This window comes from Polypterus senegalus, chromosome 18, assembly GCF_016835505.1.
Source record: "Polypterus senegalus isolate Bchr_013 chromosome 18, ASM1683550v1, whole genome shotgun sequence".
In the NCBI taxonomy this organism is placed as follows: Eukaryota; Metazoa; Chordata; class Cladistia; order Polypteriformes; family Polypteridae; genus Polypterus; species Polypterus senegalus.
In genome coordinates this window covers 52,546,349-52,572,598 of record NC_053171.1, presented here as the reverse complement: position 1 = coordinate 52,572,598, position 26,250 = coordinate 52,546,349, and the positions used below count along the sequence as shown (strand labels likewise).

The 26,250-nt window shown below is 40.3% G+C and overlaps 1 protein-coding gene across 1 annotated transcript; it reads right to left on the bottom strand.

Annotated features, from left to right (window-relative positions):
• Positions 1-4,547: 4,547 nt before the first annotated feature.
• On the bottom strand, positions 4,548-14,282 carry gchfr (GTP cyclohydrolase I feedback regulator). Its single transcript, XM_039741771.1, has 3 exons — positions 14,115-14,282; positions 11,313-11,407; positions 4,548-5,259 (listed from the first exon to the last, which is right to left on the bottom strand). The coding sequence occupies exons 1-3, from the start codon at positions 14,148-14,150 to the stop codon at positions 5,121-5,123; spliced, it is 270 nt and encodes an 89-aa protein (XP_039597705.1). The 5' UTR covers positions 14,151-14,282; the 3' UTR covers positions 4,548-5,120.
• Positions 14,283-26,250: the final 11,968 nt, after the last annotated feature.

Genomic DNA, 26,250 nt, shown 5'->3' with positions numbered 1-26,250 from the left:
ATGCTTCCATTAGGTCAGATTATCTCAGGGCACAACGTGAGCTACCACAGCTATGCTGATGACACACAGCTGTACTTATCAATAGCACCTGATGACCCCGATTCTATTGATTCACTAACACAATGTCTGACTAGTATTTTAGAATGGATGAATAGTAATTTTCTCAAGTTAAATAAAGAGAAAACTGAAATTTTAGTGATCAGCAATAATGGATACAATCAATCAATCAATCAATCAACATTTATTTATATAGCACATATTCATACAAAAAAATGTAGCTCAAAGTGCTTTACAAAATGAATAGAAAAATAGAAGACACAATAAAAAATAAACATAAGTCAACATTAATTAACATAGAATAAGAGTAAGGTCCGATGGCCAGGGTGGACAGAAAAAAAAAAAACTCCAAAAGCTGGAGAAAAAATAAAATCTGTAGGGGTTCCAGACCAAGAGACCGCCCAGTCCCCTCTGGGCATTCTACCTAACATAAATCATCATATTTTCATGGAAGGACCTGATGATGATGGTCACGTAGACTTCTGGCTTTCAGTCCATCATTGTTGGAGCATCATGATGCTTTGAGTAGGTGGTGGTGGCGCAGGCCGCCACCACAAAGAAACCGGAAAAAGAATTTTTTTTTTTTTCCAATGAGGCTATTAGAAATAAACTGGATACATTAGGATTAAAAGTCAAGACGGAGGTAAAAAGCTTAGGGGTGATTGTTGACTGTAATCTGAATTTTAAATCACATATTAATCAGATCATTAGGACAGCATTTTTTCACTTAAGAAACATAAGTAAAGTTAGACCTCTTTTATCACTGAAAGATGCTGAGAAATTAGTTCACGCATTTGTTTTCAGTCGACTAGATTACTGTAACGCACTCCTCTCAGGACTACCCAAAAAATATATAAATCGTTTGCAACTAGTGCAGAATGCAGCTGCTAGAATCCTAACTAGGAAAAGAAAATCCGAACACATTTCTCCAGTTTTAATGTCACTACACTGGTTACCTGTGTCATTCAGAATTGACTTTAAAATTCTGCTTATGGTTTATAAAGCCTTAAATAATCTTGCTCCATCTTATATATCGGAATGTCTGACACCTTATATTCCAAATCGTAACCTCAGATCCTCAAATGAGTATCTCCTTAGAATTCCAAGAACAAAACTTAAAAGAAGTGGTGAGGCGGCCTTCTGCTGCTATGCACCTAAAATCTGGAATAGCCTGCCAATAGGAATTCGCCAGGCTGATACAGTAGAGCACTTTAAAACACTGCTGAAAACACATTACTTTAACATGGCCTTTTTATAACTTCATTTTAATCGTAATTTAACTTAATCCTGATACTCTGTATGTTCAATTCATCATAACAACTATTCATGGTGGCTCTAAAATCGGTACTGACCCCTACTCTCTTTTCTGTTTCTTTTTCCAGTTTCTTTGTGGTGGTGGCCTGCGCCACCTCCACCTACTCAAAGCTTCATGATGCTCCAACAATGATGGACGGATTAAAAGGAAGAAGTCTACGTGACCGTCATCATCATCAAGCCCTTCCGTGAGAACCCTAAATCCAAAGAGAACTGTTTCATTTATGTTAGGTAGAATGCCCAGAGGGGACTGGGCGGTATCATGGTCTGGAATCCCTACAGATTTTATTTTTTCTCCAGCCGTCTGGAGTTTTTTGTTTTTTCTGTCCCCCCTGGCCATTGAACCTTACTCTTATTCGATGTTAATGTTGATTTATTTTTTATAATTATGTCTTTCATTTTTCTATTCTTTAATATGTAAAGCACTTTGAGCTACTGTTTGTATGAAAATGTGCTATATAAATAAATGTTGTTGTTGTTTGTGTTTGACTTGTTCATCACACACTTACCTGCACAATTACACTTTATACTTCTGTTTTTATACTTTATACTGCCTTTGTTACTTATTATTTATTTGCTACTTATTATTTGTGTTTATATTTATACGTTGGTTTGTTAACCATTGGCATTTGATGTGCACAGCAAAGAAAAAATTTCATTGTACAGGGAAACATGTTTCCTTACTGTGCACGTGACAATAAAACTTTGAACTGAACGATGATAGCTTGGATAAGGCTACATCCACACAACTACATTATCATGTTTAATTTTCATTTTTTGTCTTTGTCTTTTGCCCACTGTGTTTTTAAACTCCACCAAAAGGGAACCTTTAAGAATTCTCTGCAGAGCCGTATACTGAAAATGGCAGCTTGGCGTTGCAGTGTTGATGGGTGAGAGTTTTAAAAATTGCAGACTCTATTCGTGCTCTGATTGCTTTCTGCTTATTACATAGCCCTTCCCTGATTGGACCCTGAACATTACAATGTCTTATTTCCTGACTGTTCACCCCTCATGGAAGAAAACCATATTTCAACATTTTGGACATTGATAAGTTGTTTTCCAAGGCGCTTGTTGTGTTGCTCACCTGTATGCATCTGATTTGCACTTTGTACAATATGAATGCTGCTGGCACGCACAAATGACAAATAATTTATCAGTCACTACAGTTTTGCAACAAATTTCAAGACCAGTGACGTTTCCATCCCTTCAGGGGTTTTTCCACTGAAGCATACATTTCCAGTGTAAGTGTACAGCTATATTCATATGCGTCTTCAGTCATTTTAGTTATGAATGGAGGAGACTTTTGTAAATGTCTTGAAAATGCCAGTGTTGACACAGATAGCGCTTGTTTTAAAATACAATTTTTTTTTAAATTTAAAACGCAATAGTATGGACGTAACCTCAGAAGACATTATAAATCAATTAATGTATTCCCTGGTTAGAAAATAGATGGATGAAGGGGATACACAATGGAGATTACAGCTGGATATGTTGCTAGAGGTAAGGCGCAGCAAAGAGCTGCACATAGAATTTTGTTTTATACTCTACATTTTTACTCCAAGCCTTTCAAGTTAGGATGCAATATAATGACATAACTGTATTATGTGCAAAACCAGTATAGTTGTAGTAAACACATGTAAAATACAAATGAAAATTACATTAGTGGGAATTGCACAAGACTACAATTGCTCACTGGGCTTACTTACCACACTGCACTTTCTCCAAGCAACCTTTCCATCTCTCTGTTTCTTCTGTAGTGAATAAATAAGGTACTGTGATGGTTTTGTCAGATGAATCCTACACTTTCTCAACAGGAATCTCTATTCCCGCTAAACTGTCCACTCCTGTAATCGCTTTACAATACAAATGCTAGAACAAAAACAGGTTAGGAGTTTTCTATAAATGTTTGAGCTGTTGGGTTCACCCAGTAAATAATTCAGAACACTCTTTGTCTTGTCTGTCTATTTTAAAGAAACATTCCACCGAAAATGATTTTTTTTTTTTTTACAGGTTCCTTACCCAATGTAGTTTCTAGTGTTGGCTGAGAGAAAAAAAAAAATCTAATTTCCGTATAAAACAGAGCTAACAGAGCTTCTGACAGAATGGTGTCTTTGGGGACCAACAGCAAACAAATGATCAAAACGCCCATTAAGATGTCTAACATAACTGGTGACACACAATCCATGCGGCAAGTCATCCAGTCGCATACTCTCAACATTTCAAACATGTACACAGTTTACTAAATTATTGTTAATAGACTACCCCAGGAAGACCCTCTCACAAATGAAAATGGAACGCACTCAGACGTGAGCGAGCATTTGAACTAAAGATGTGCCTCCTTCAGTTACTTTTATATTCATATCCACAACAGGAGTACCTTGTGAAATCGCACAGGTGAACTGACCTCCTGCTTGATGAAGCATCTCAGAGAACCACAAGTTTGAGGCAAATTCTCTTCTTGGTAGAGTTTTCATTCGCTTTTCTTAGCTGTTAAAAATGTAGATGTACTCGTCTCTCTGTGCACTCAATGTCACATGAAGTGGAATGTTAGCCAAAGAGTTGGTGTGGTGGAGGTTGTGGACATATAACTGGATGATTTGATGTGGAGTAGCAGGCTGGTCATTTTTGATATTGATTGCTGTTGGCCACCATTGGTCACCACAGACCTCTATTATATCAGAAACTGTGTTATCACATTTCTGCATGAAAATGTAGGAATAAAATATTTGTTCTGCTATCACTACAAACTCTATGGGTTAAGTAACATAAAAAATATTCTGGGTCATTTACCAATGGTGAAAAAAGTTAGATTATTTACAGTGCTAGAACTATACACTAAAACTTGTTTTTGATGTTTATAATGAAACATTATTGGAGAGGTGTCAATTAATCCCAATAACTCATTTCCCTTTGCTTTACGCACAGCATAAATATTAACATTCACAACTTATTTCAAATATATTTTGTTCCTAATTCAGCCTTAAAAATGGTGATATAAATCATATTCAAGTTTTACATTATTACTGTTAGAAATAAATCTTTATTTTACAGAGTGCCTTTCACAACAAGCACCATTACGACAACTTCTCAAGAATTCAGTAAATTAGACAGCATAATATGAATCAACACATAATGACTCAAACTCAAGGGGAAAGCCAGGAAATACCCTCAATAAAAACAATGAACACACAAACAGTTTATTGATAGTAAGAACTGACAGCACAGTACAATCAACACCAACAGACTAGGATTAAAAACAAAAACAAAACACAATATTCTGGGCTTCAGACACAGTCAACATCTGGCACAATGAAGATTTGCAGTCTTGAGCTGAACTGTATGGAATGTCCCAAATTTCAACACAAGTGTTAAACCATTGACTATTCTTGGCAAGAAATGCTGAACTTGTGCTGTTGGTATCTTGTATTCAGTTACTCTAATTAAATTATGTCTTTTAATGCTGTCTGTCTACTCAAAATCATGTCTCCTGCTTTCTTTAACTGCTGTAAAATGTTCTGAAAATGGTATACTAGACTGACTGATTTCACCTTCTTTGTACCCATTCAGCACTCTCCCCAATTACTTTGACCATGACAGAGTGTTTAAAGGTGTAGAAATGAATGATCGAGTCTACTCTAACACATCACAATATACTGTACATGTGTACTTCTTATTGTATAGTCTTAATTGTTCGCATGATATCTTCAACCTACTGCATGTCACTAATGCCAGTCTCGCATCACTAACCACTACGCAGGCATGAAGTCTTCTTTATGGAGACACCAAACCAGAGTCTGACCCACTCCTGTCATGTTCACAACTCTAAAACCAATCTTCTCAAGTTTATCCAGAATAATTCGAGGAGGTTCGTCCACATTGTACTCCGAGCTAAAAAAGAAAAGAACAATCAATAAATACAGAGAACTAGTAAATGCAGAAAGTCATAACAAAAAAATATTAATTTACAGCAAGACCTACTTATAAATGAGCAAAATTTGACAAACAATCTGCAAGGTACAAAGACTTTTTAATGCTTAAAATATTTGTTAAAACGCAGCATCATATCTGTCCATTAGTTTCTGAATCTACTCTGACAATCAAAGTTAGGGGTCCAAGTGGTATCAGACCACCACCCACCAGTGATACCAACCTCAGTCATCGGAGAGTCACAGTGCTAAGTTATCTTTATTCTTGACTCGCTTTTAATTAATAACCAAAGACCAGCCTGTTCAGTAAAACAGGTGTTAAGGTAAAAAAAGAATATAATCCTACAACAGTACCTCTCAAACCCAGTCCTCGGGTTTTGTTTTAACCGAACTTTTAAAATAACAATCTATTACGTTTTTTGAACTAGTCAGCACTGGGCATGGTACCAATATAGCCCATACTATGTTGCCCAAAAGCACATGTGTAGCACATGTGCAAAAATGAGTCTGTTAGAAGAAAAATATAACAGAATTGTCAGCTGGCCAAACGTGTTAATGACCAGTATTATTATCTAATCTGTTTAGAGAGGCCTTCTTCAGAGATGTCCCAAACTCCCTCCACACAGATACCTTCCGATACTTTTATATGTGCAGTATGACACTTAGCCTCTGTGTGCCTAAAAAGCAGAGTCCTCTCATTTCACACTTTCATCTGAAATTTAAAATAAACTACGGTTTACGGTCTCGGACAGTTTTTCAACTGCATTGGACTAGTGCCCCACTTTTTACAACACACACAGCCTTGAGAAATATCGATGTGCATCTCTTGAAGGCAAATTAAATGTAAAGTATATGTATATATGTAAATTACAAGTAAATGCAGAGTTCACAGTCTAGACCCTGGCAGCTGCTAACCATGCACTCCGTCCTTCAGGTACTATTGTGATTGCTTGGCTGGAACCTTTCATCCAAGGTGATGTACAGCATTTGAGACACCGCAGGTCACATCTCTTTAGTTTTTTCTAGTTTGAGTACAAGCAGGTGCGGTGACTTGCTTGTGGTCACACAGGGTCAATAGCAAGATTTGAACCCTCAGCCTCAGGATTTGAAGTCTAAAGCATTAACCATGATGCCACACTGCCTGCTACTAGTATATTAGAATGTCACCTGATCAGAATAGTGGATGTGTAAAGGACAGTTTTTTTTCTTTTTATGTTTTGTAATAATATTTTGTTTTCTCAGAAACCCATGTGTTCCTGCCTTATTTTGTTTCTCCTTGTGGGCAGGGTTGCCAGATCCTGAAAATATTTCCAGTCCAGTGACAGCTGAAAACCCACCTAATGGCACTGCTGAAGACCAAGGGAAGTGTTTGGGCTGTCAACACCTTTCCACTTCAAAGTTTTGCAAATATCAACAAGGTAAGTGGTGGGAAGGGTGCAGTTTTGCTGTTTGGGCAGCCACACATTAACTTTAAATGCAGCCCAAAAACCTATACACAGCCAAATCAATTATTTTGAACATACAGTGCTTTGAAAAATTGCAGAATTTGGCATGAAAACTGCACATGTGGCAACCTTGTTGGTGGGAATCTATTACATTTTATTTTGGATTTGCATATTCGATTCCCCTGTTTCTGTATTCTTGTAGTCTAGTAAATTTGACCTTCATTGCTTTATCATCCCAACCTTTAGTCTTAGGTTATATACATGTATCACAATGTCCTCTGGCTCCTGACATCATCTTTTTACCAGAGCACATAAAACAGAACTACACAACATCTCTCTGCTTTTATGACTCATTCGGCCATTTCAAGTGGAATAGCAGCAATTTTGTGGCAAATAGCGTCTTTGAAGGATTCAAGGTTTTGAGATTGGTGTGTGTAGACCTTCAACTTGAGAAGAAATTGCACGGAGCGAGATCAGGCGAACGTGAAGGCCACCCGATATCGCCGTGCAGGGAGATCAGCTTCCCCTCAAAACTTGCATGGCTCTCCGCACCGTATGAGCTGTTGCTCCACCCTGTTGACACTAGGCATCCACCACATCCATTTCTTCCACTTCTCTAGCGTTTCAGTAAGTAAAAGTCTGAAGTGACGGTTTCCGTTGCTCCCCACTCCTCCAAAAAGTAAGGGCCTACAATGGTAAATTCTGCAATGGCGCACTAAACTGTAACACACTAACTGTACTGGGGTCTCTGATGAAGTCCACAAGGTTTGGTTTCAGCCCAAGAACAAAAGTTTTGCTTATTTATGCCAGCATTCAAATGGAAATGTGCTTCATCGCTGCACATGACGATGGCATCTTTATGAATGGTTTGCAGAATGTTGGCGCACAACTCTCTACAGCTCTGCCAGTCTCTCTCAGCGAGTTCCTGCACTACCATCATTTTGTATGGATGGAAATTAAACTTCCTCAAGCACAATCCTCCTCAAAGACGTGTTGGAAATTCCTAAAGCAGAAGCACATGTAGGAGACTGCAAAATGAATGCCCTTACAACTTGGATGTTTTCAGGTGTTCGTACAGTCCGAGGAGATTTGTACAGCTTGTAGATTTTCTGTTCAATGTTGCACCGTCTGTATAAATTTAGACACTACCTGAAGAACTGTATTCCGATTTGGGACATCACCATTAGGAGGAATGCTGAAGTGCATTTGGAAGGCCTTGCATAGTGATGATGGATTCATTGTTTTTCAAAACCTCTTGGACAGCGAAAGCAGGGTGTGCACTGGACCAAGGCATGTTGCCAACTGAAAACTACAAGGGATCGCCTATCAAAGGACCCCCACCCACTCAGCTGCCTCTACCTCACTCAATGACCTTGAGAAATGTGGTACTTCATTTCGGCCCACCCTGTATTTAAGTATTGGCAAATAGACACTAAAGGCAAGTCTGTCCTTTGAATGGCAAGCCAGCCACTTATTTTCTAGCGCCAGGAGTTACTTTACCATTAGTAATGGGGGACCGGTAAATTCTTACACTTTTACGTTAATCCATTGTAAACATCTATTCTAAACATTACCAGTGTTACAAATTTAAAATCCCCTCATCAGTGGGGGAGCCACTGATCTGAATACATCGTATCTCCCCCATCCCTCAATTACACTGGCCTCCTGGCTAGGTGAGAAACTTTGATGCATCCCTGCCGGGACACCAGCATATTCAATCAGAGGTTGCCACCTCCTGCCAACTTCCAGGCAAAGGCAGGAAATAACGTGCTTTTTTTCTTGGCCATTCAATATGGCGGCGTCCCAGCCAGGTGATGAATCATGTACTAACCCGGTCACAATGCCAGCCCATGCCTGCCATCCATCACAATATCCCAGCAGTTGTTGTAACTGTAGATCAGTCTCTCTCTCGCTGCTGAGACAGAATTCTTCACCTTTTTGAAACTGTTTAAACTGAAGTCAATTTTAGAAATACGTATCCTAAAGAAGGAGGGCATTCCCACACTGAAACACTCCACTATACATACTAATTTGAATGACATTATTGGTGTGAAATGCACAGTATGTATTGAAGTAGATCAAACAGGATCCAATAGAACCAAAAGTTCAAAAAAATGTTATAATGCAACGCATCAAAAAAGAGACACACATTGATGTCTCTTACTGAGTAATCTTATCCACTTTCTTATGCTGCCATAAATGCCATCAACACATTGTTTTTTGTGATAGTTTAGTTATAAACACTGATTTCAGCCAAAGTAAGAGAGGCCTCCAGATTTCTGGATATTGTCCATTCTTTGAATAATTTTATGTTTCATTCCTGAGCAATTCTGGCAGAACGTCCACTTTCATGAGATTTATGTTTGTTGAAAAGCCCTTCCATTTTAGGAGTATTTTCAGAGTGCTAGAGGCATAAGCGACTTTCGGTAAAGGTCTTCAAAACAAAATCTTCTGATTCCACATGGCATGCCACCAGAATCTGTGCAGTAAGAGCTTCACCGTGATATGATTCAGGTTGTTGGATAAGTAACTAGTTGAGCTGGCCAAAGTCAGTACGCGTATATTTGGCAAGAAATACCCTTTTAATAAAACTAAATGGAGCTGGAGGGAAAATTACTTTTTCAAAGGCAATCAGAAAGTTGAATGACTATGTCTGAAAAAATGGGTACAAAATAAACTGTTATTTGTTCGCTCTGAGGGCTATTATCTATTAACGGAATTTGGATGATGTTCCAATAAGATTCAATGTCATAAACATGCAGAGAATCAAGAAATCCTGAAGTGGCTCAAAGCTGCTTTTTTCACATTTTGGTACAGTAATATATTACCCATCTATCACCTGCTGAAAATGAAGTACCAACATATTAAATGTACAGTCTTAGAACAAACAACATTTGTTTCTTTATTTTCTTTTGGAGTGTAGGGGCAGATATGGAAGCTGACTAATGTATTTTAAGCAGTGCTATGCTACAACAAAGCCTTTATTCATGTTGCCTTCTAGCTGGAATATTTCAGGTTTCCTGTGTCAGTTGTTAGTGTCATAATATTTGTATGCAGTATGCACTGTGACCACAATATACTTGGAGTGGGTCAGACTGAGCAAACTGCAACTTCAATAATTTATAGTCTTAATGTTCACTCCTATATCCTGATTTTTTGTGCAACATATGTTCCAAATCAGTTAACACTGTAGCCTAGGCACTAATTTGTTTACTCTGAAGTTTTACGATATTTTTACTTCTAAAACAGTGGCATAATTCATCATCTTCAAGCACATTCAAGAAAGGACCAGGAAGCAGCTATTCATTCCAATCTTAATTCACTACTAAGTCATGGAGCTGACATGAACTTTCTGTAAGCATTTAAGGACCAGATGGACGAGATTTTGGGTCACATTAGCTCTAAGCAAACAAACAAAAAAAAAACTGAAGGACAGAATGATACAGTTCATACCTGGGTTACTTTTTATATGAGGTCTCATGAAAGAATTCCCTCTAATCCATTACATTTGGTATGTGGAGCATCAGTTTGGACAGCAGCCTATAGACTACTTTTCTGTGTTTATTACTGGTGGCTTTAATACAATTTGAGAGTAAAACAGTGCATAATAAAATATAAGCCACATGCCAATTAAAATCTTTTCTTTTATAATATTAAAAAGTTGATCATGTTTGTGGTAAATAGAGACACATAATATGGATCAACACTGGTATTCTGTTTAAGAATAAAAAACTAAATAGATAAAATGTAAATTGGAAAAAAATGGAACTGAATGTCACCTAAAATACAACTAATTTGAGCTGTAAGCACTCTTGAGTGCTCTGTAGAATAAGACAGTGTCACTTTAACGGAGACAAATTACCTGAATATTAAATTTGTGAGGAAGGAAAACCAAATTTACTCTTTGGTACATCAGGGTAGCTATGTTTAAAATTCTTAGATTATTTTTTCCCCTTGATAAAACTGTGGTAAACTGAAGGTATGGTATGCATTGCCTCCTCACAGCTCTAGGTGGGACACTCACTATTTGTCAGGACGTTTCTTTGATTACCATGCCTTATTTACACCCAGGTTAGCTTATTAAGGTAATTCATGACTCTGAACTGGCCAAGTACCACCATGTGTGATATATTAGCGCCAGCAACACTAAAACAAGTTTAGATAATAAACAGATCTAAGTATGCACATGATAACCATGTGAAGTTAACACTTCACTTGCGTATGTGAATATAGGTGTACATGAGTGATGCCCAGGAACCCAGTCTAGCTCTGTGTAACAATGCAATGATAAACTCTACATCCCACTACACAGTCAGGTTTCAGGACAAAGCTTTTTGTCACACAGCTAACCAAAGATTTAATTGTAAATTACTGGTTAAATACGTTGTTGATTTTCCTTTACCAGAAGAGTAATACAGTGAGAAAAACCAACTATGATATTTGGAAGCTTAAAATTATTTTTCCTTATTCTGGTTTAACAAGCAGCTGAACAAATATTATTTTATCTTCCTTTGAAGATTTTGAGCTGCAACAGCTGGCTGACATTAAACAATGACAACTTTCTACTTACAAATTGTTTCCTAGCATTGTCGTTTTTCTGGCTCCCAAATAGCTCATGAGTCCTGGATCTGAATATTCATCCCCAACTGTTGTGGGACCAGTTTCCTAAGGAAGAGTCAGGAGAGGTTCACATGAAAACAAACAGTTATAGAAATACACAGAAAGTGATACTGCTAAGTGTGATGGCAGGCGAGTGCCAAGCAATGTGGCAAATTCACTGTACAATATATTTGTTCACTCTCTTCTGTTTAAACTTTGTATTTGGTTGTTCTACCTTTTAATAAACAATTCATCACAAAACATTAATGACATTTACCATATAAACAACTGCGATGAAAAATACACTACTGGTCAAAAGTTTTAGAACACCTCCATTTTTATGGAAATACACACAGTTTAATGTCTTAATGTTTCATGAAATCAAGGCATAGAACAAATAGAGTAGCAAGTAAAAAAATTAGCGAAAGAATCATTAATTGTACAAAATGTTATTCCAATTTTTGATTCATCAGACTAGCCTGCACCTTTTGGTGCTATATCTCTCAAACTGTGGTACCCCTTTTGATTCAGAATGCCAGTCACTCTGTGCAAGCTCCCAACTCTACCTCTGCAAAAGACCCCCAGACTGTCACACTGCCTTCTCTATGACTGACAGTTGGTGTCACACACTGAGGGACCATCCTGTCACCAACTCAACACCCTGTGCGACGAGATTTCAAATTTGGATTCATCGACCCATAAGACTTTCTTCCAGTCTGCAGTCGTCCACAGCTGGTATTTCAAGGCCCTGTGTTGTCCTTCAATGAATGGCTTTCTTCCTGCCATTCGGCGTGTCAGACCTGCAGCACAAAGTCTCTTCTTCACAGTACAAATTGACACTTGTTTTTTTTTTTTAAGCAGTGCTTGAAGCTCTTGTGCTGTGAGGCACCTGTGATCATGCAAGCTAGTGACCCTCAGAAACTAATGATCTGATTGGCTCTGCCAGATCTCTTGTTAGAGTTTCTTCCAGTTTCCAATGGCCTTTGGATTGTGTAGGACACCACTGGACTCACTGACACTAGGATTTTTTCCAGTCTATCTAAATGAAAGCCCTACACTTCTTTTTTTCTATAATGTCACCAAATTGCAAATCTATCAAAGCATCTTTTTAGATTTTGGGGTATTTATTCTACTGTGAGGGGAAGGCTTCAAGTCTAAATATTAATTTATCAAAATGTCTGTTCTTGGTGGATTCCTACTTCCATACTGTTGATGGAAGCTGGCAAATTTCAGCTTTTTAACTAAATAGAGAAAAAAGGGGTTTTGTTGTGGAGTGCGCGAGTCAGTCAACTTTGCACTTAATACAGACAGACAGACAGATTCTATTGAGCTTCTGTAAAAAGCTAACTTCCCCCAGGAAAAAAGTGCTATGTCTATATCGGGGTGGACAAAGTCGTTCCTGGAGGGCTGCAGGTTTTTGTTCCAACCCAATTGCTTCATAAGAAGCACTTATTACCCGAGTAACACTCCTGCTTCATTTTCATTGTCTCACTCATTAAGATTTTGAACCCTTAATGCCTATTTTAGTCTTAAACAGCTGTAGTCTCGGTTTTTAATTGCTCCTTATTAGCATTAAGATGCAAATGACAAAAGAAACCAGCACTTCTCCATTTAGCTTGTTTCCATTTACACCTGCGAGTATTTACTGTGCACTATTGGGTTTAATTAAATACTTGGAAGGAAAAGGAAGAGAAAAAAGGACTGAGAATTACTCATCTGCTTTAGACTTAAAATCATTTGGATGATATCCTTAGAAAGGAAAAAAAAAAATCTGGAGGATGAGAATGACCTGACATAGCAGGGTTAAAACACTAACAAGCCATGGAATTAAATTATTGGCAGCAATTGTTTTCAAATTAAACAATTAGGTTGGAACAAAAACCTGCAGCCACTGCGGCCCTCCAGGACTGACTTTGCCCACCCTTGATCTATATTATGATTTAGTTATGGATTACTTTATCAAGATTTTAATTCGTTTATTTCATGATGAATAGGGTTGCACAGTGGTTAACGCTGCTGCCTCACAGCTCCCAGAAACCAAGCGAGTCCATGGTGTACGCACTGCCCCCAGTGTCTGCACCAGCTTGATCCCATACTGGAAACTCTTTCACGTTTGTTGAATGGACACTTCTGAATTATCCTCATATACGTCTGTCTAGGACTGGATATGTGTAATTGCCCTGAGATGGAATTGTGATACTGTCCATGTCTTATACCTGCTATATGCAACACTGTAATAAAAAAAGGTAAAACAATTAAAAGATGTAAACTGTATACCAGCAAATGCGTTCTGCATCACCTTAGCTTGTCATCAACTAAACCTGCATGTAAAACAAGTACAGTATACATTTTTTAAAAGTCTAGGGATCTATCTAGCCCTGTAAAGATCTCAACGAGAAGGTGAAAAACTGCAAAATTCTATTACAACCGAGCATATTTAGACTTGGAACATTTCAGCTGCATTTCAAATATGTGACGCAATTGTTTTGTTTATTATGTTCGTGAGTTAAATCATTACTTTTCTTACGAACGCGGCGAATTAGGGCAGCTAATGCCAGTTCATAACATTTTTAGGTGAACTACTTAAATAGAACTTGAACTACGAATATAAACCTTCGGCGCACAAGAAGAGCTGGACGTCTGAACCAAAAAAAGGTCCTGACAAGACAGTAATGACAGCTGCCAAATCCCTGATAAATAATGTTTCCTTTCCCACAATCGCGGAAACACAAACGACCAAAAGAGACATTAACAAGAAGGAGTTGCAACGAACCAGGCGTATCTGTGTGCTGATAAGAACGTAAGGCATCGCAGCTCCGCTTTGGAATTTGCTAGTGGCTCCGGTTGTCTCCAAGGGAGATGCGAAATCTCCAGACTTAAGACGCGGCGAGCGGCCTTTCGCCCTGTGACACCCAAGAGAGAAAGAGGAAAAAAAAAAAAAACTGCCCAACGACCAATGACATCTGCTGGAAAAGCTCCTGGACGATACCCCCCACTCCTCTTGTCCAATCAAAACAAGAAACATTGCAAAACTCACCAGTATTGGCAAATATGTAGTCACGCCTCTCGCAGGTGACCAATCATCAGTAAGCTCACCATTGGTTCGAACAGACCCATCCGTGAGACTTAATAAACAGGAAGAACACGTTGTGTGCTGTTGTGCTAGAATAGGTGATGCTGTTGTTTTTATTAAATGTGGTTAAAGTCATAGTTGGTTTATTTCATATCAAAGGCAAAATAGTGGTGCTTATCTTAAATGCCGTGATTGTTTGTTTCCTTTGCATTATTTAATGGAAACCATTTCCGTCATTAACATATATTATGATGCTTTGTGTTATGTTTAAAAGGAGCTGCACCTAACCTGCTTGTCTTTGAACTGTGAGAAGAAACCATAGCAAGCGGCGAAAATTAACAACAAATATGTGCAAACTCTAATTATTCCTAACTGTTTAAACTTCCCCATTGTTTTGGATCTGCTGGTGGGACTGAACAATATTGCAAGATTTTTAAAAACTGCTTAAAATCATTCATGTGCTCATTGCTATAATGAAAGAACGATGTTTTGCAGCTATAATGCTGTATTACGTACCCCAATAACACCTTACGATGTTTTTCTCTTTTTTCCTCAATGATGGTAGAATTACCATATCACAGCAACACCTGCCCCCAAATCGCACCTCCATTGGCTTTTGTGAGCGTCCTGATTCAGTTGTTACAATTTGACAGACAGACTACTCCTACAAAATTAATGAGGTGTTTCAACTTTCAGCTGACACCACATTCTCCTTTCTATATTTTCCACTTTCTGTATTTCAGTTTTTTGTTTGCAAATTTGTTTTTGAACCCTGCAACTACTGGCATTTTGGACACACAGTATAAATTCTTTACCAAGTATATAATCTGCCATTCACAATGATTGGTAGGTGTATTACCGTAGTATTTTCCTCTACTTACCCTTTACCTGTTTTCTCAAGGGTAAGTGTTCTTGTCAAGTTCATTATCGGGTTGGTCTACTGTTGCATTTTAAGATGAACACACACATACACAGCTATACGAATACACACAGTCTCACAGACCCTAACCGCAACAGTGCCCCATGAATGCCACACACACACACACACACACACACACACACACACACACACACACACACACACACACTGATTACACTTTAGCATTGGGGTTCTGAAACTCGGTCCTGGGGGCCCACTGTGGCTGCAGGTTTTTGTTCCAACCAGCCTGTTTCCTAATTGGACTCGTGTGCTAATTAAGTGAACTGTTGTTTCCCAGATTCCCTGTTTTGGGAAAATTATACAAATTAGAAAATTAACTTTGGTAAAAAAAAAGTAGTAAAATGTACTAAGCAGTTATATGTATTTTTTCTTTTTAACATTTTTTTCATCTTGATTGTCATTCTACTTTTCTAGTTGTTCTAATTGTATAATCTGTTATTTACTACCTTGTGATTGAGTGTTGTTTGCTTGGGTTTCTGCTCTGCTTGTTTTTAATTGTCATTATTAAGATTCAAAGAAGGGAGCAAACTGCACAGAGAAGGGGTGAAATATTTTAAAAAGAGAGTTAAGCATTTACATCCATAGCAAAAACAGAAATATTTATGAGAAATATTTCTTATAAATGTAAAAATCATGCTGCAGTGCTTTTCTGAATGTAGAATAAAAGATAAATAAAACCAGCTAATTAAATGAGATTAAAAACCTGCAGCCACGGGGTCCCTCAGGACTGAGTTTCAGAACCCCCCCACCCGCTCTAGAACAGTGCTTCCCAGACTTGGTCCTGGGACCCCCTGTGGCTGCAGGTTTTTGTTCCAACCAGATTCCTAATTAGTGACAACACCTGATAGCACTGATCTCATTTAATTAGCTGGTATTGTTTTCTCTCATTCTACATTCAGAAAAGCACAGCAGCATGATCTTTACATTTATAAGACATGTAGAAATATTTCTGCTTTTGCTAAAGATTTAAATGCTTAACCCTTTTGTCAATTTCATTATATTTTGCCCTTTCTCTGTGCAGTTTTCCCCCTTCATTGTATCTTATTAATGACAATTAAAAATGAGCAGAGCAGACATCCAGGGAAACAACACTGAATAATCAAAGGCTGAAAACTATTTTAGTGTCAGGCCCACTAATTAGTAAACAATGGATTAAACAATTAGAACATCTGGAAAAGTAGAATGAAAATCAAGATGAAAATATTGTGAATAATAAAAAAAAATACATTATTCCCATATTACTGCTTGGCACATTTGGTACTTGTGTACTAAACGGACGGCTAGCACCCTTTTCTATTATCGTGACGCAAATCGGATTTTCATTAACATTAGGCACCCAAAGGGGACATTAACATTAGGGACCTATAAGCAACTATTCTCCACCCCCACTAACTTTAAGGTTAGTATTTGTGGTTGGTGTAGGTCAGTATAGTAATTTAAACTCCAAAAATTAAGCAACTAGAATGGGTTGGAACTGCCGTCCGTGCCGTTTAGTACACAAGTACCGTACATTTTTATATATATATATATATATATATATATATATATATTACCAAAGTTATATTGTTCCCAAAACACAGAACTTCGGAAATAACAGCTCACTTAATTAGCCCAGGAGTCCAATTAAAAACAGAAGCTGGTTGGAACAAAAACCTGCAGCCACAGTGGGTCCCCAGGACCGAGTTTGGGAAGCACTGCTTTAGCACTTTAAACCACACGAGTGCTTTAGGTATAGCACAGCCTGTCACTCAGCACTTTAAGAGACTTACTTATTATCGGCATGAACAACATACGATGTTTTAGTGATATCTCAGACCTAAATATTACTCTTGGTGTACAAGAATACATTTAAACATACAAAGACTCAGCACTCGACTATAGGCCATTTATCAGCCAAGAATACCTTCTTTATTGTGCTGTTCCAACTATTGAGTTGAGCTCCTCACTCACAGCCAAAATAAACCTCGCAGCACAGAAATAATGGTAAAAATCCGGCTGCACCAGGTGCTCAAAGAAATCTAACTTATTACTTCAATCACTCTATAGACATTAAGACAAAGCATAGAAAGTTAAAAGCAGCATAGTATTTATTACAAGAATAATAATACCACTGGAACAAAGACTAATAGAAAATAGGTACTGATAGGAAAGTCTGTATATATGTAGTCTTTAGGAAAAGCTTACGAGAAAGGTAGAGATGACAAGGATGAATGTCCCAGGAAGGCGTTTGATTTTTAGCAATCAATGTTCATGATGCTTTTCTGATGACTAGTGACCTCTTCGTCCGTTCTTCTTCCTCCCTCCTTCCTTACGTCCTTATTTTCTTCTTCCAACGTTGCTTTCAAAATGAGGCATATTTATTATGAAATGTCATGCCGTGGATTCACAACATATGCACCTGTTTTGCTGGCTGTCAATATGATGGATGAATTTTGCTCAAACTCTTCCCAGATAATAAAGTTCTTTGATATTGCCTCATGTTCTCCTTTCCCATGCTGTAAACCAAATTGTTGTCCCAGATGTCTATCCATAAAGTAATCAATAGCCTGAGGCATGGCTCAGTCTTCCTTTCCCAGGCTGTAATACCATTTTAACACTATGCTGTGAAGAACTGTTATAAAAGTGAGGTGTAAGGGAAGATGACATGCTTTGATTTGTTATGAATGTAGTTCACCTGTTGTCTTATCTTGACCAAAATATAATAGAAAATTAAACCAAAATGTGCAGATTTTATACACCATAACAGTAGGTCACGAGTCTTCAATAATGGATTCATATGCTTTGGATACTTGAAAGTAGTAAAAGCAGAAAAAAGAACCCTGCAGTACTTCAAAAAAGAAAAACTGGAAATATTACTTGTAAATTTTAATAGCAATTTTTTCTGGTTGTTCCTGAAACATTCATTTACACTTTTATAGTGTTTGGAAGTTCAAAGTGCATTTTTTGGTAAAAGCATACTGAGTTTTGCAATGTATTCTGCTGCAACATATGTGTGCAATATGACTGAATCTCCAGGTGTAAATTTTCTAAAAAAGAAATGTCTGCCGTTGAGGTGTAGGACATGAATTTTGAGTGAAGGATAATGATGTTACAGCCAGTGTGGGGCACAGCCCGGACACAGACATGATGTTTTGACCCAACACACATTTATTTACAGTATGTACAGTATAATAAAGTGCACAATCCCAGTGGCACAGCACCAGTCACCCCTCAAGTCCTGGCCTTTCACAATGCCTTTCTCTTCTCTGGTCCACCTCCACTCCTCTCCTCCGAGCTCTGTCCTCTTCCACCCGACTCCAACCATAGAATGGAGGGAGGCGGCCCCTTTTATTCAAGCCTGGATGGGCTCCAGGTGCTTCCCGACACTCCCGCGTGGACACTCCCCTGTGTAGCAGAAGTGGCGGATGTGCACCCACAAGCACTCCGGGTTTCCCCAGTCTTCTTCCCCCCAGTACTTCCGTGTGTGGCGGAAGTGCTGAGGTCCAGGACTCCAAAGGCATTGGGGCGCCCCCTGGCGGTGACCATGGGCCCCTACAGGGTGGAGCTTCAAAGCTCTGTACCAGTGGCCCCCAAAGGTACCAGGGTGGCCGCCCCCACATGGTCTGGGGAAGGCACAAAGCCTCCTCCGGTCCTCCTGGGCATCCTGGCAGTCTCTGACAGTGCCCCATTGCCAGCAAAGACCCATCAGGCAGAGCAGCACGTCCAAGCAAGGGCAGGTCTCCAACAAAGCGGGTCCTACTGTGTGTCCAGGGTCCATTCCTGCATCACACAGAAAAACAGGTGCTGGACACCACCACCAGTCGTCCTCCCATGCCACGCACAGGCAGCACTCCCCCCTCCAATCGGCACCCCACAACTTGCCTCTTTGGCACACACTCTGTGGGTTCCATGCCCCTCTTGATGGGGCCACTTGCACCCCTGTAGACTCAGCCGACTCCGGGGCGACCATTTACTGGACGTGAGTCGGCTGCCTCTCGTTCTCCCTTATCCTTCCTCCTTCGGTTCCTCCTTTTACTCTGGGACGCCGTGACGGTCTGGGTCTGCCCATGGCAAAAGCACAGCCCCTGATTCATTTGCATCCCTGTAGAACGACGCGAGGCTGCAGCTGGCTCGGGGCGGAGGGCGCTAGGACCTGGGGCACACATCTGCCCACGTCCTGCCAACCCCCTCGCCGTCTCTCCCGTCGCGATGTGCACAGCACTCAGCGTTGCGTCCACTGTCAGAGATCCCCCTACTTGGTTCCATTCACAAGGTTCTTGGGCCTTTTCGGTGGGACCTCCTTTATTCTTTACGGGGATGGCTTCACTTACCTTCCCCACCGCATCAATCTGGCTGAAGACTCCAGTGTCACGCCGATCCGCCCACTGTCACAGTGTTATCACGGATACGACCGCTTTCACCTCCAGCTCCTTCAATTCTTTACGGAGGATGCGTATCACCTGTAATAGCGACTCACAGACAGCTGCTGGCAAGCACAAAGGGTCAGTCGACGGTTGCCTTACCTGGCAGTCAGGCACATCCGCCAGCTACCCTCTGAGGGGCCTTTCCTCCGGCTCAATTGGGTCCTTCCTCGGCACGAGACAGACATTCCTTGGTCCTGCCTCCAACCAATCATCGGCGGGCACGCAAGACACACTGTCCAACTGTGTGCCTGTCATGGGGAGGGACTTCCAGTGCGTGGCCATCTTGCCCCGCAGACCAGCATGCGTCTGCCACTGACGCGGATCCGAGCACCCCCTGCCTGCAAAAGACAAAACACGCCCGGGCCCCACAGGTTCCGGTACCTCCCAGGTCCCGTCTAACCGAGGAGACATCCTCAGCGTAGCCTCACTAGACACAATACCGTTCAGGGCGCCTCAAGCGACGGCGTGCCTGTAGGAGCCCGCTGCACTCCTGCAATGCCCGTTGTCAACCCGCAACAGGGGGAACCGGCCCTCCTGCGGACCAGTTTCAGTCCTTGAGGCGAAACGCTCTTGCAGGGTTGTGCATGTGCCGCTCCTGCGGCGCATGTGTGGGCTTACCTGCTGTTCCGGACTGCCCACAAAATAATTTTTAAGGGGTCCCTGCCTTGAACCAGGCAGAGAGTCCCATCTGAGATGCTCTGTCCTCTTCCACCCAACTCCAGCCATCGAATGGAGGGAGGCGGCCCCTTTCATGTAAGCCCGGATGAGCTCAAAGGTGCTTCCTGACACTCCCGTGCACTCCAGGTGTCCCCAGTCTTCTTCCCCCCCAGCACTTCTGGGTGTGGCGGAAGTGCTGAGGTCCAGGACTCCAAAGGCATAGGGGCGCCCCCTGGTGGTGACCATGGGCCCCTACAGGGTGGCCCCCAAAGGTACCAGGGAGGTCGCCCCCACATGGTCTGAGGAAGGCGCAAGCTCTCCTCTGGTCCTTCTGGGCATCCTGGCCGGGTCGCCTCCCCAGCCGTCTCCGACACCAGTCAAATCGAAGTAGCATGAAGTGGACAAAATGAGGCTGAGTTCACAGGGTTCAGGTTTATTGTTGCTAAATCATTGTTGCTAAATCATTTCAGGATCATAAAGAGTAAAAGACCCCCAATATTAGACATTGAAAACAAATCACCGTGTATATATAACACTTGTACTTGAGTCTACAACGTTTCCTGTGGTCATATTGTAACACAGTTCAGTTTTAGAAGCTGCAACTGCACGAGAATCATTTTCATTTAGCTGGTTCAGACTGCAGCAAGGCCATGAGTGTGAAGGCCAGAGTTGATTCCTCTTATCTCTTGGGTCCCATAACATTTAAAAAAGAACGATGATATTGCAGTTTCTACAATAAATAATTTAGCCAGCAACACTTAATGCCAGAAGGTCTGTGTTTATCGCATTACTCCCAGAAGTACCCAGTTGTAGGGCTGGGCAATATATATATGATTATTAATGTGTTTTTTTATTTTATAAATTAATAATTTTTTTTTTAAAATGCATTTTTTTATTTAGTTATTTAGCAGATACCTTTATTCAAGGTGAATATTTTCATCTGAACTGAGGTATTCATTATTTCTTGATATGTTCTAAAAACACCTTAAAGAGTGAATATCAGCATGTATATACATGTTTTCTATACAAAGTCCAAAGCCTGGTACATTTTCTCATGACAACATGAAATATTAGTAAAGGACACAATTTTGTTTTATTTTTAAAATGATTCAGATTTCTTGAATAGCTGTACCTCAAAGAAACTGCGCAAGTAGCAACCATTACTATTTTACAGCTCCTGTACTTATAATATATTTGCGTTTCCATTGTATGCACTTAGCCTTAGTTGTGAGAGCCCGTCTTAGAAAGTTAATGTTAAAGTAAAGGCGCTATATAAATGTATCATTATTAAAATTGACATGTGTTTGCTTAATTTGAATTGAGTATGAGTTGCACATAGTTATCTATATACTGGTATTATCTTTTACCCCCTCTGAGCTAACATGTAGTAGAACTTTCTCAGCATTAACAGAATGTTAATGACTCGTTTGGGAACAGAGCTTCTCTGCTAGAAGCCATAGAACAATGGCATGCAGTTTTTTGACTGTTTTATACACATATTTATGAACATATGAAAGTGTGACTGTATGATCATATTAACTCACCAGCACTTTATTAGGTACACTTTGCTAGAACCAGGTTGGACTCCCTTTTGCCTTCAGAACTGCAGTAATTCTTTGTGGCGTAGATTCAACAAGGTGCTGCAAACATTCCTCAGGGATATTTTGGTCTAGAGTGACATGATAGCATCCCGCAGTTGCTGCAGATTTGTCAGCTGCACATCCATGATGCAAATCTCCCATTCCACCACATCACAAAGGTGCTCTATTGGATTGAGATCTGGAGACTGTGGAGGCCATTGGAGTCCAGGGAACTCATTGTCTTGTTCAAGAAATCAGGTTGAGATGATCTGAGCTTTGAGACATGACGCGTTATCCTGTTGGAAGGAGCCATCAACAGATGGGTACAGTGCGGTCATAAAGGGATGGATGTGGTCAGCAACAATACTCAGGTAGGCTGTTGCATTTAAACAATGCTCAGTTGGTACTAAGGGACCCAACGTGTGTCAAGAAAATGAATATCACCCACCAGTACAGCACCAGTATGAACCATTGGTACAAGGCAGGATGGATTCATGTTGTTGATGCCAAATTCTGACCTGCCGTCCTAATCTCACAACATAAAAAGTGAGTCATCAGACCAGGCAACGTATTTCCAATCTTCTCTTGGCCAATTTTGGCGAGCCGTGTGAATTGCAACCTCAGTTGCCTGTTTTTAGCTGACAGGACTGGCACCTGCTGAGGTCTCGATGTGTTGTGTGTTCAGAGATGCTCTTCTGCCTAGCTCGGTTGTAACAAGTGCTGATTTGAGTTACTGTTGCCTTTCTGTTAGCTCAAACCAGACTGGCCATTCTCCTCTGACCTCTGGCATCAACAAGCAGCTGCCACTCACTGGATATTTTCCCTTTTTCGGACCATTCTCTATAAAGCCTAGAGCTGTGCATGAAAATACTAGTAGATACTCATCTTGACGTTAATGTCAAGTGTCATGGCCAGTTACTCCCCAGACCTTTAATCCCACCGAGAACTTGTGGTCAATCCTCAAGAGGCAGGTGGACAAACAAAAACCCACAATTTCTGACAAACTCCAAGCATTGATTATGCAAGAATGGGCTGCCATCAGTCAGGATTGGGCCCAGAAGTTGATGGACTGACATCATGCCAGGGCGAATTGCAGAGGTCTTGAAAAAGAAAGAAGGGCAAACGCTGCAAATATTAACTCTTTGCATAAACTTAATGGTATTGTCAATAAAAGTCTTGTAATGCTTGTAATTCAACTTCAGTATACCATAGAAATATCTGACAGAAAGATCTAAAAACACTGAAGCAGCAAACTCTATGAAAATGAATATTTGTGTCATTCTCAAAACTTTTGGCCATAACTGTAGTCCGGGTATGGCTCCTCTACTGTGTCTAGTCCTCCTACCTGTCAGTTATCCACAGAGGAGGACAACAACATAACAGCTTTTAGGAAGCACAGTTCTGTAAAAGGAAGGAATTCATATGCCAAGATCAAGCAATGCATCCTGGACCAAGAGGTCAATGGAAGACACTTTGAGCGTACCGTTGGGTAGAACATGAGTGAAGGTGAAGATGATTGGTGCTCTTCCATGTTCACTTCTCTCACATCTCAGTTCTTGGCAATTCACCACCTTCCCTCAGTGTTCTGCCCTGTGTACCTCCGTCCGATACCATTGTAATGTCACACAGGCCCTGTTAAGGCACTAGGCTGGAAAGCACAAGGCTGCTGAGTCAGAGCCCACTACCGGCCTCTTTGTGTTTCCGCTGTACGCACGGGCAGCCTTTTGTTCTTTGTTACACAGCCACTGTAGAGTAGCATTATATAAAGTTGGTTTGGGATCATCAATACACAAATCAGCTCCTGAGGGTTTAGTGTCCAACTGGAAGAGGTAGTTAGCCATTTATAAAAGGCTATAGTGCTTCGATAATCAGTAGAAGGTGTGAATAAAGGGAATGTACTCAAGGGGACTGAGCGTAACGTTTAAAGGTGCTACTGTACTTTACTGGTTGTTTTTATGTCTGGACTGTACCTTACTGTTTGTGTTTTGTTCTGTTATGATAATGAAGAGGATGTCATCCACCTGTATTCAGGACGAATGCCAATGATAAGTAATTAGAATAAAACCGGCAGTCAAAAGGATTTGGAGACAGCAGTGCAGTTTTTATTCTGGCTTTTATGTCAGGCACCAAAGTACTCTGGGATTCCAAAACAAGGGAGAACAACAACTTCTAAAAGCCCTTTTTTTTTTACTCTTCATAGACTATTATGCATAGAGTCTTTTATGTGACACTGGTATTTGATGGCTATTTCAAGAAGAAGCCAACATAGGGCCTGAAAGGCCTTTACTTCTCAAATTGCACACTCTGATATCCGTCTTCACTTATGCAGTTGCCAATTTGGGCCTTCCTGTTCTTTGCCTATCCCTGTTTGCCCTCTTTTCTCAAGACAGTAATAGACACCTTTGCATGAAATGCTTCATTTCTTGACAATCTGTGACATGGTATAATTGTCATACTGCAAAACACACAATAGACTGACATGTTTCTTGAGACAGCTTTTTCATTTTGGTCATTTTTTTGAACCCAGAGCTGAACTTTAGGAATGCCGGTACCTTGTAACCCAAGTGAGCAGCAGAAAGGTTTCTCTAATAACCAATTAGCATGTAAACATGACTAACTAAAGAAAAGCTAAGAGAGTTAACCATTTGGGCACTGAAAGAATAGCTGCTGAAAAAGGGGCTTTTAGTCATTTCAGGCAGTAATCGCCTTCGGCAGCTCTAGGAATGTCTTGGCTGTGTTTTTAAATCAATTGAATGGTATCTGGATGTAGTGAGAAGTCAAGCAAAATGACACCTTTTATTGGCTAATACACCTTGCCTGAAGAAGGGGCCTGAGTTGCCTTGCATATTGTAATCTCCTTAGTGAGCCAATTAAAGGTGACATTTTGCCTGACTTCTTATTACATCCATAATGGCTAACAAAAAAGTATCAATTTCTACTAAAAACGTGAACATTTCTGGGGGTGTCCAGACTTTTTCCATCCTGTATATGAAAATGTGTTCTAGAAATAAATGATGCTGATGTTTTGTTGGTAGATGGCAAGTTGGCAAACAAAAAGAAAGATTGGAATAGCTGGTTTCGATGGCCTATACGTATGTACTGTCCATTATGAGGCAGTGTTAGCACTGAAAGTGGAAAGAAGCTGGTAGCCTGCCCTGATACAGCACGTTGCCACGCCCAGCACATAACGACCCACCTCAGTAACCCAAATCGGGGCGCAAGTTCAGCCGTGCAGTGGGCGACACCTCAGCACCAATGTAGTTCAAATGAAGTGGAACAATGGGTGGTTCTTTACAGTGGCCACATTTTCCTGTGCAAGTTGGAAGTGGAAAGGGTTTTGTAATTTTCCAACTAGTAGAACCTGCTTATTTTGAACATTTGTTTTCCCCAGGCTGCAGTGGTATGACAGAGAATGGTACTGGTTTTGTTATACACTGATTTATTTTCAGATATTATTTATTAAAGTGACTATATAACATCATTTTAATATCCGCTGAAAAAAGGCATGCCTCTGTGATATGATCTTTAATAATATTCTGCTCCACAGAGCATCTTTACCTGAAATGAGTAACAGTGCAAAAAGGTTTTTGTGATTGTGCATACATTATCATTGCATGCAGTTTAATTACACAATGAGTAACGTGATACTGACATCTGAAATGCATTGCTTTAGACGGCGGGGGTGTCCTGGCCAGCATTCATTCCAGCTCCTGTGAGAGGCTACAACTCCACACTGGAAAAACTGGGAAAATAAAATGGATGGTTGAATGAACGGACATGTCCATCATGCTGTGCCATTCTAAAAACACGTGTGCATTTGTAATACTTTCAGTGCCTTTGGAAATATTCTGACTTTCTGACTTTTCTATGTTTCAGACCAGAATTACTTGCATTGATTTTTTTACCCACATAAAGCAACTGTGTGGCACTCCCGATATCTTCTGTAAAAAGACGAAGGTCCAAGTCTTTAGAGTCCTGATGCTTCCTGTCTTGCTAAATGGTTGTGAGACATGGACACTGTCCAGTGACCTGAGATGAAGACTTGACTCCTTCAGTACTATGTCTCTTTGGAGAATCCTTGGGTACCGCGGGTGTGACTTTGTGTTGTTCACGGAGTCCCGAATGAGACCCATTACCTGCATTGCGAGGGAGCATCAGTTACGGCACTACGGCCATGTATTGCGATTACCTGAAGGTGATCTGGCTCATTGGACCCTCATTTCTGTGGACCCGACGTCAGTACCAGGCCAAAGGGA

Excerpts from the sequence above, each read along its gene's own strand:
- gchfr (XM_039741771.1), bottom strand. The coding sequence starts at position 14,150 with ATGCCTTACGTTCTTATCAGCACACAGATACGCCTG. Across the intron at positions 11,408-14,114 it reads TCAGCACACAGATACGCCTG|GAAACTGGTCCCACAACAGT; the intron begins GTTCGTTGCAAC and ends ACTCTTCCTTAG. Across the intron at positions 5,260-11,312 it reads ACAATGCTAGGAAACAATTT|CTCGGAGTACAATGTGGACG; the intron begins GTAAGTAGAAAG and ends TTTCTTTTTTAG.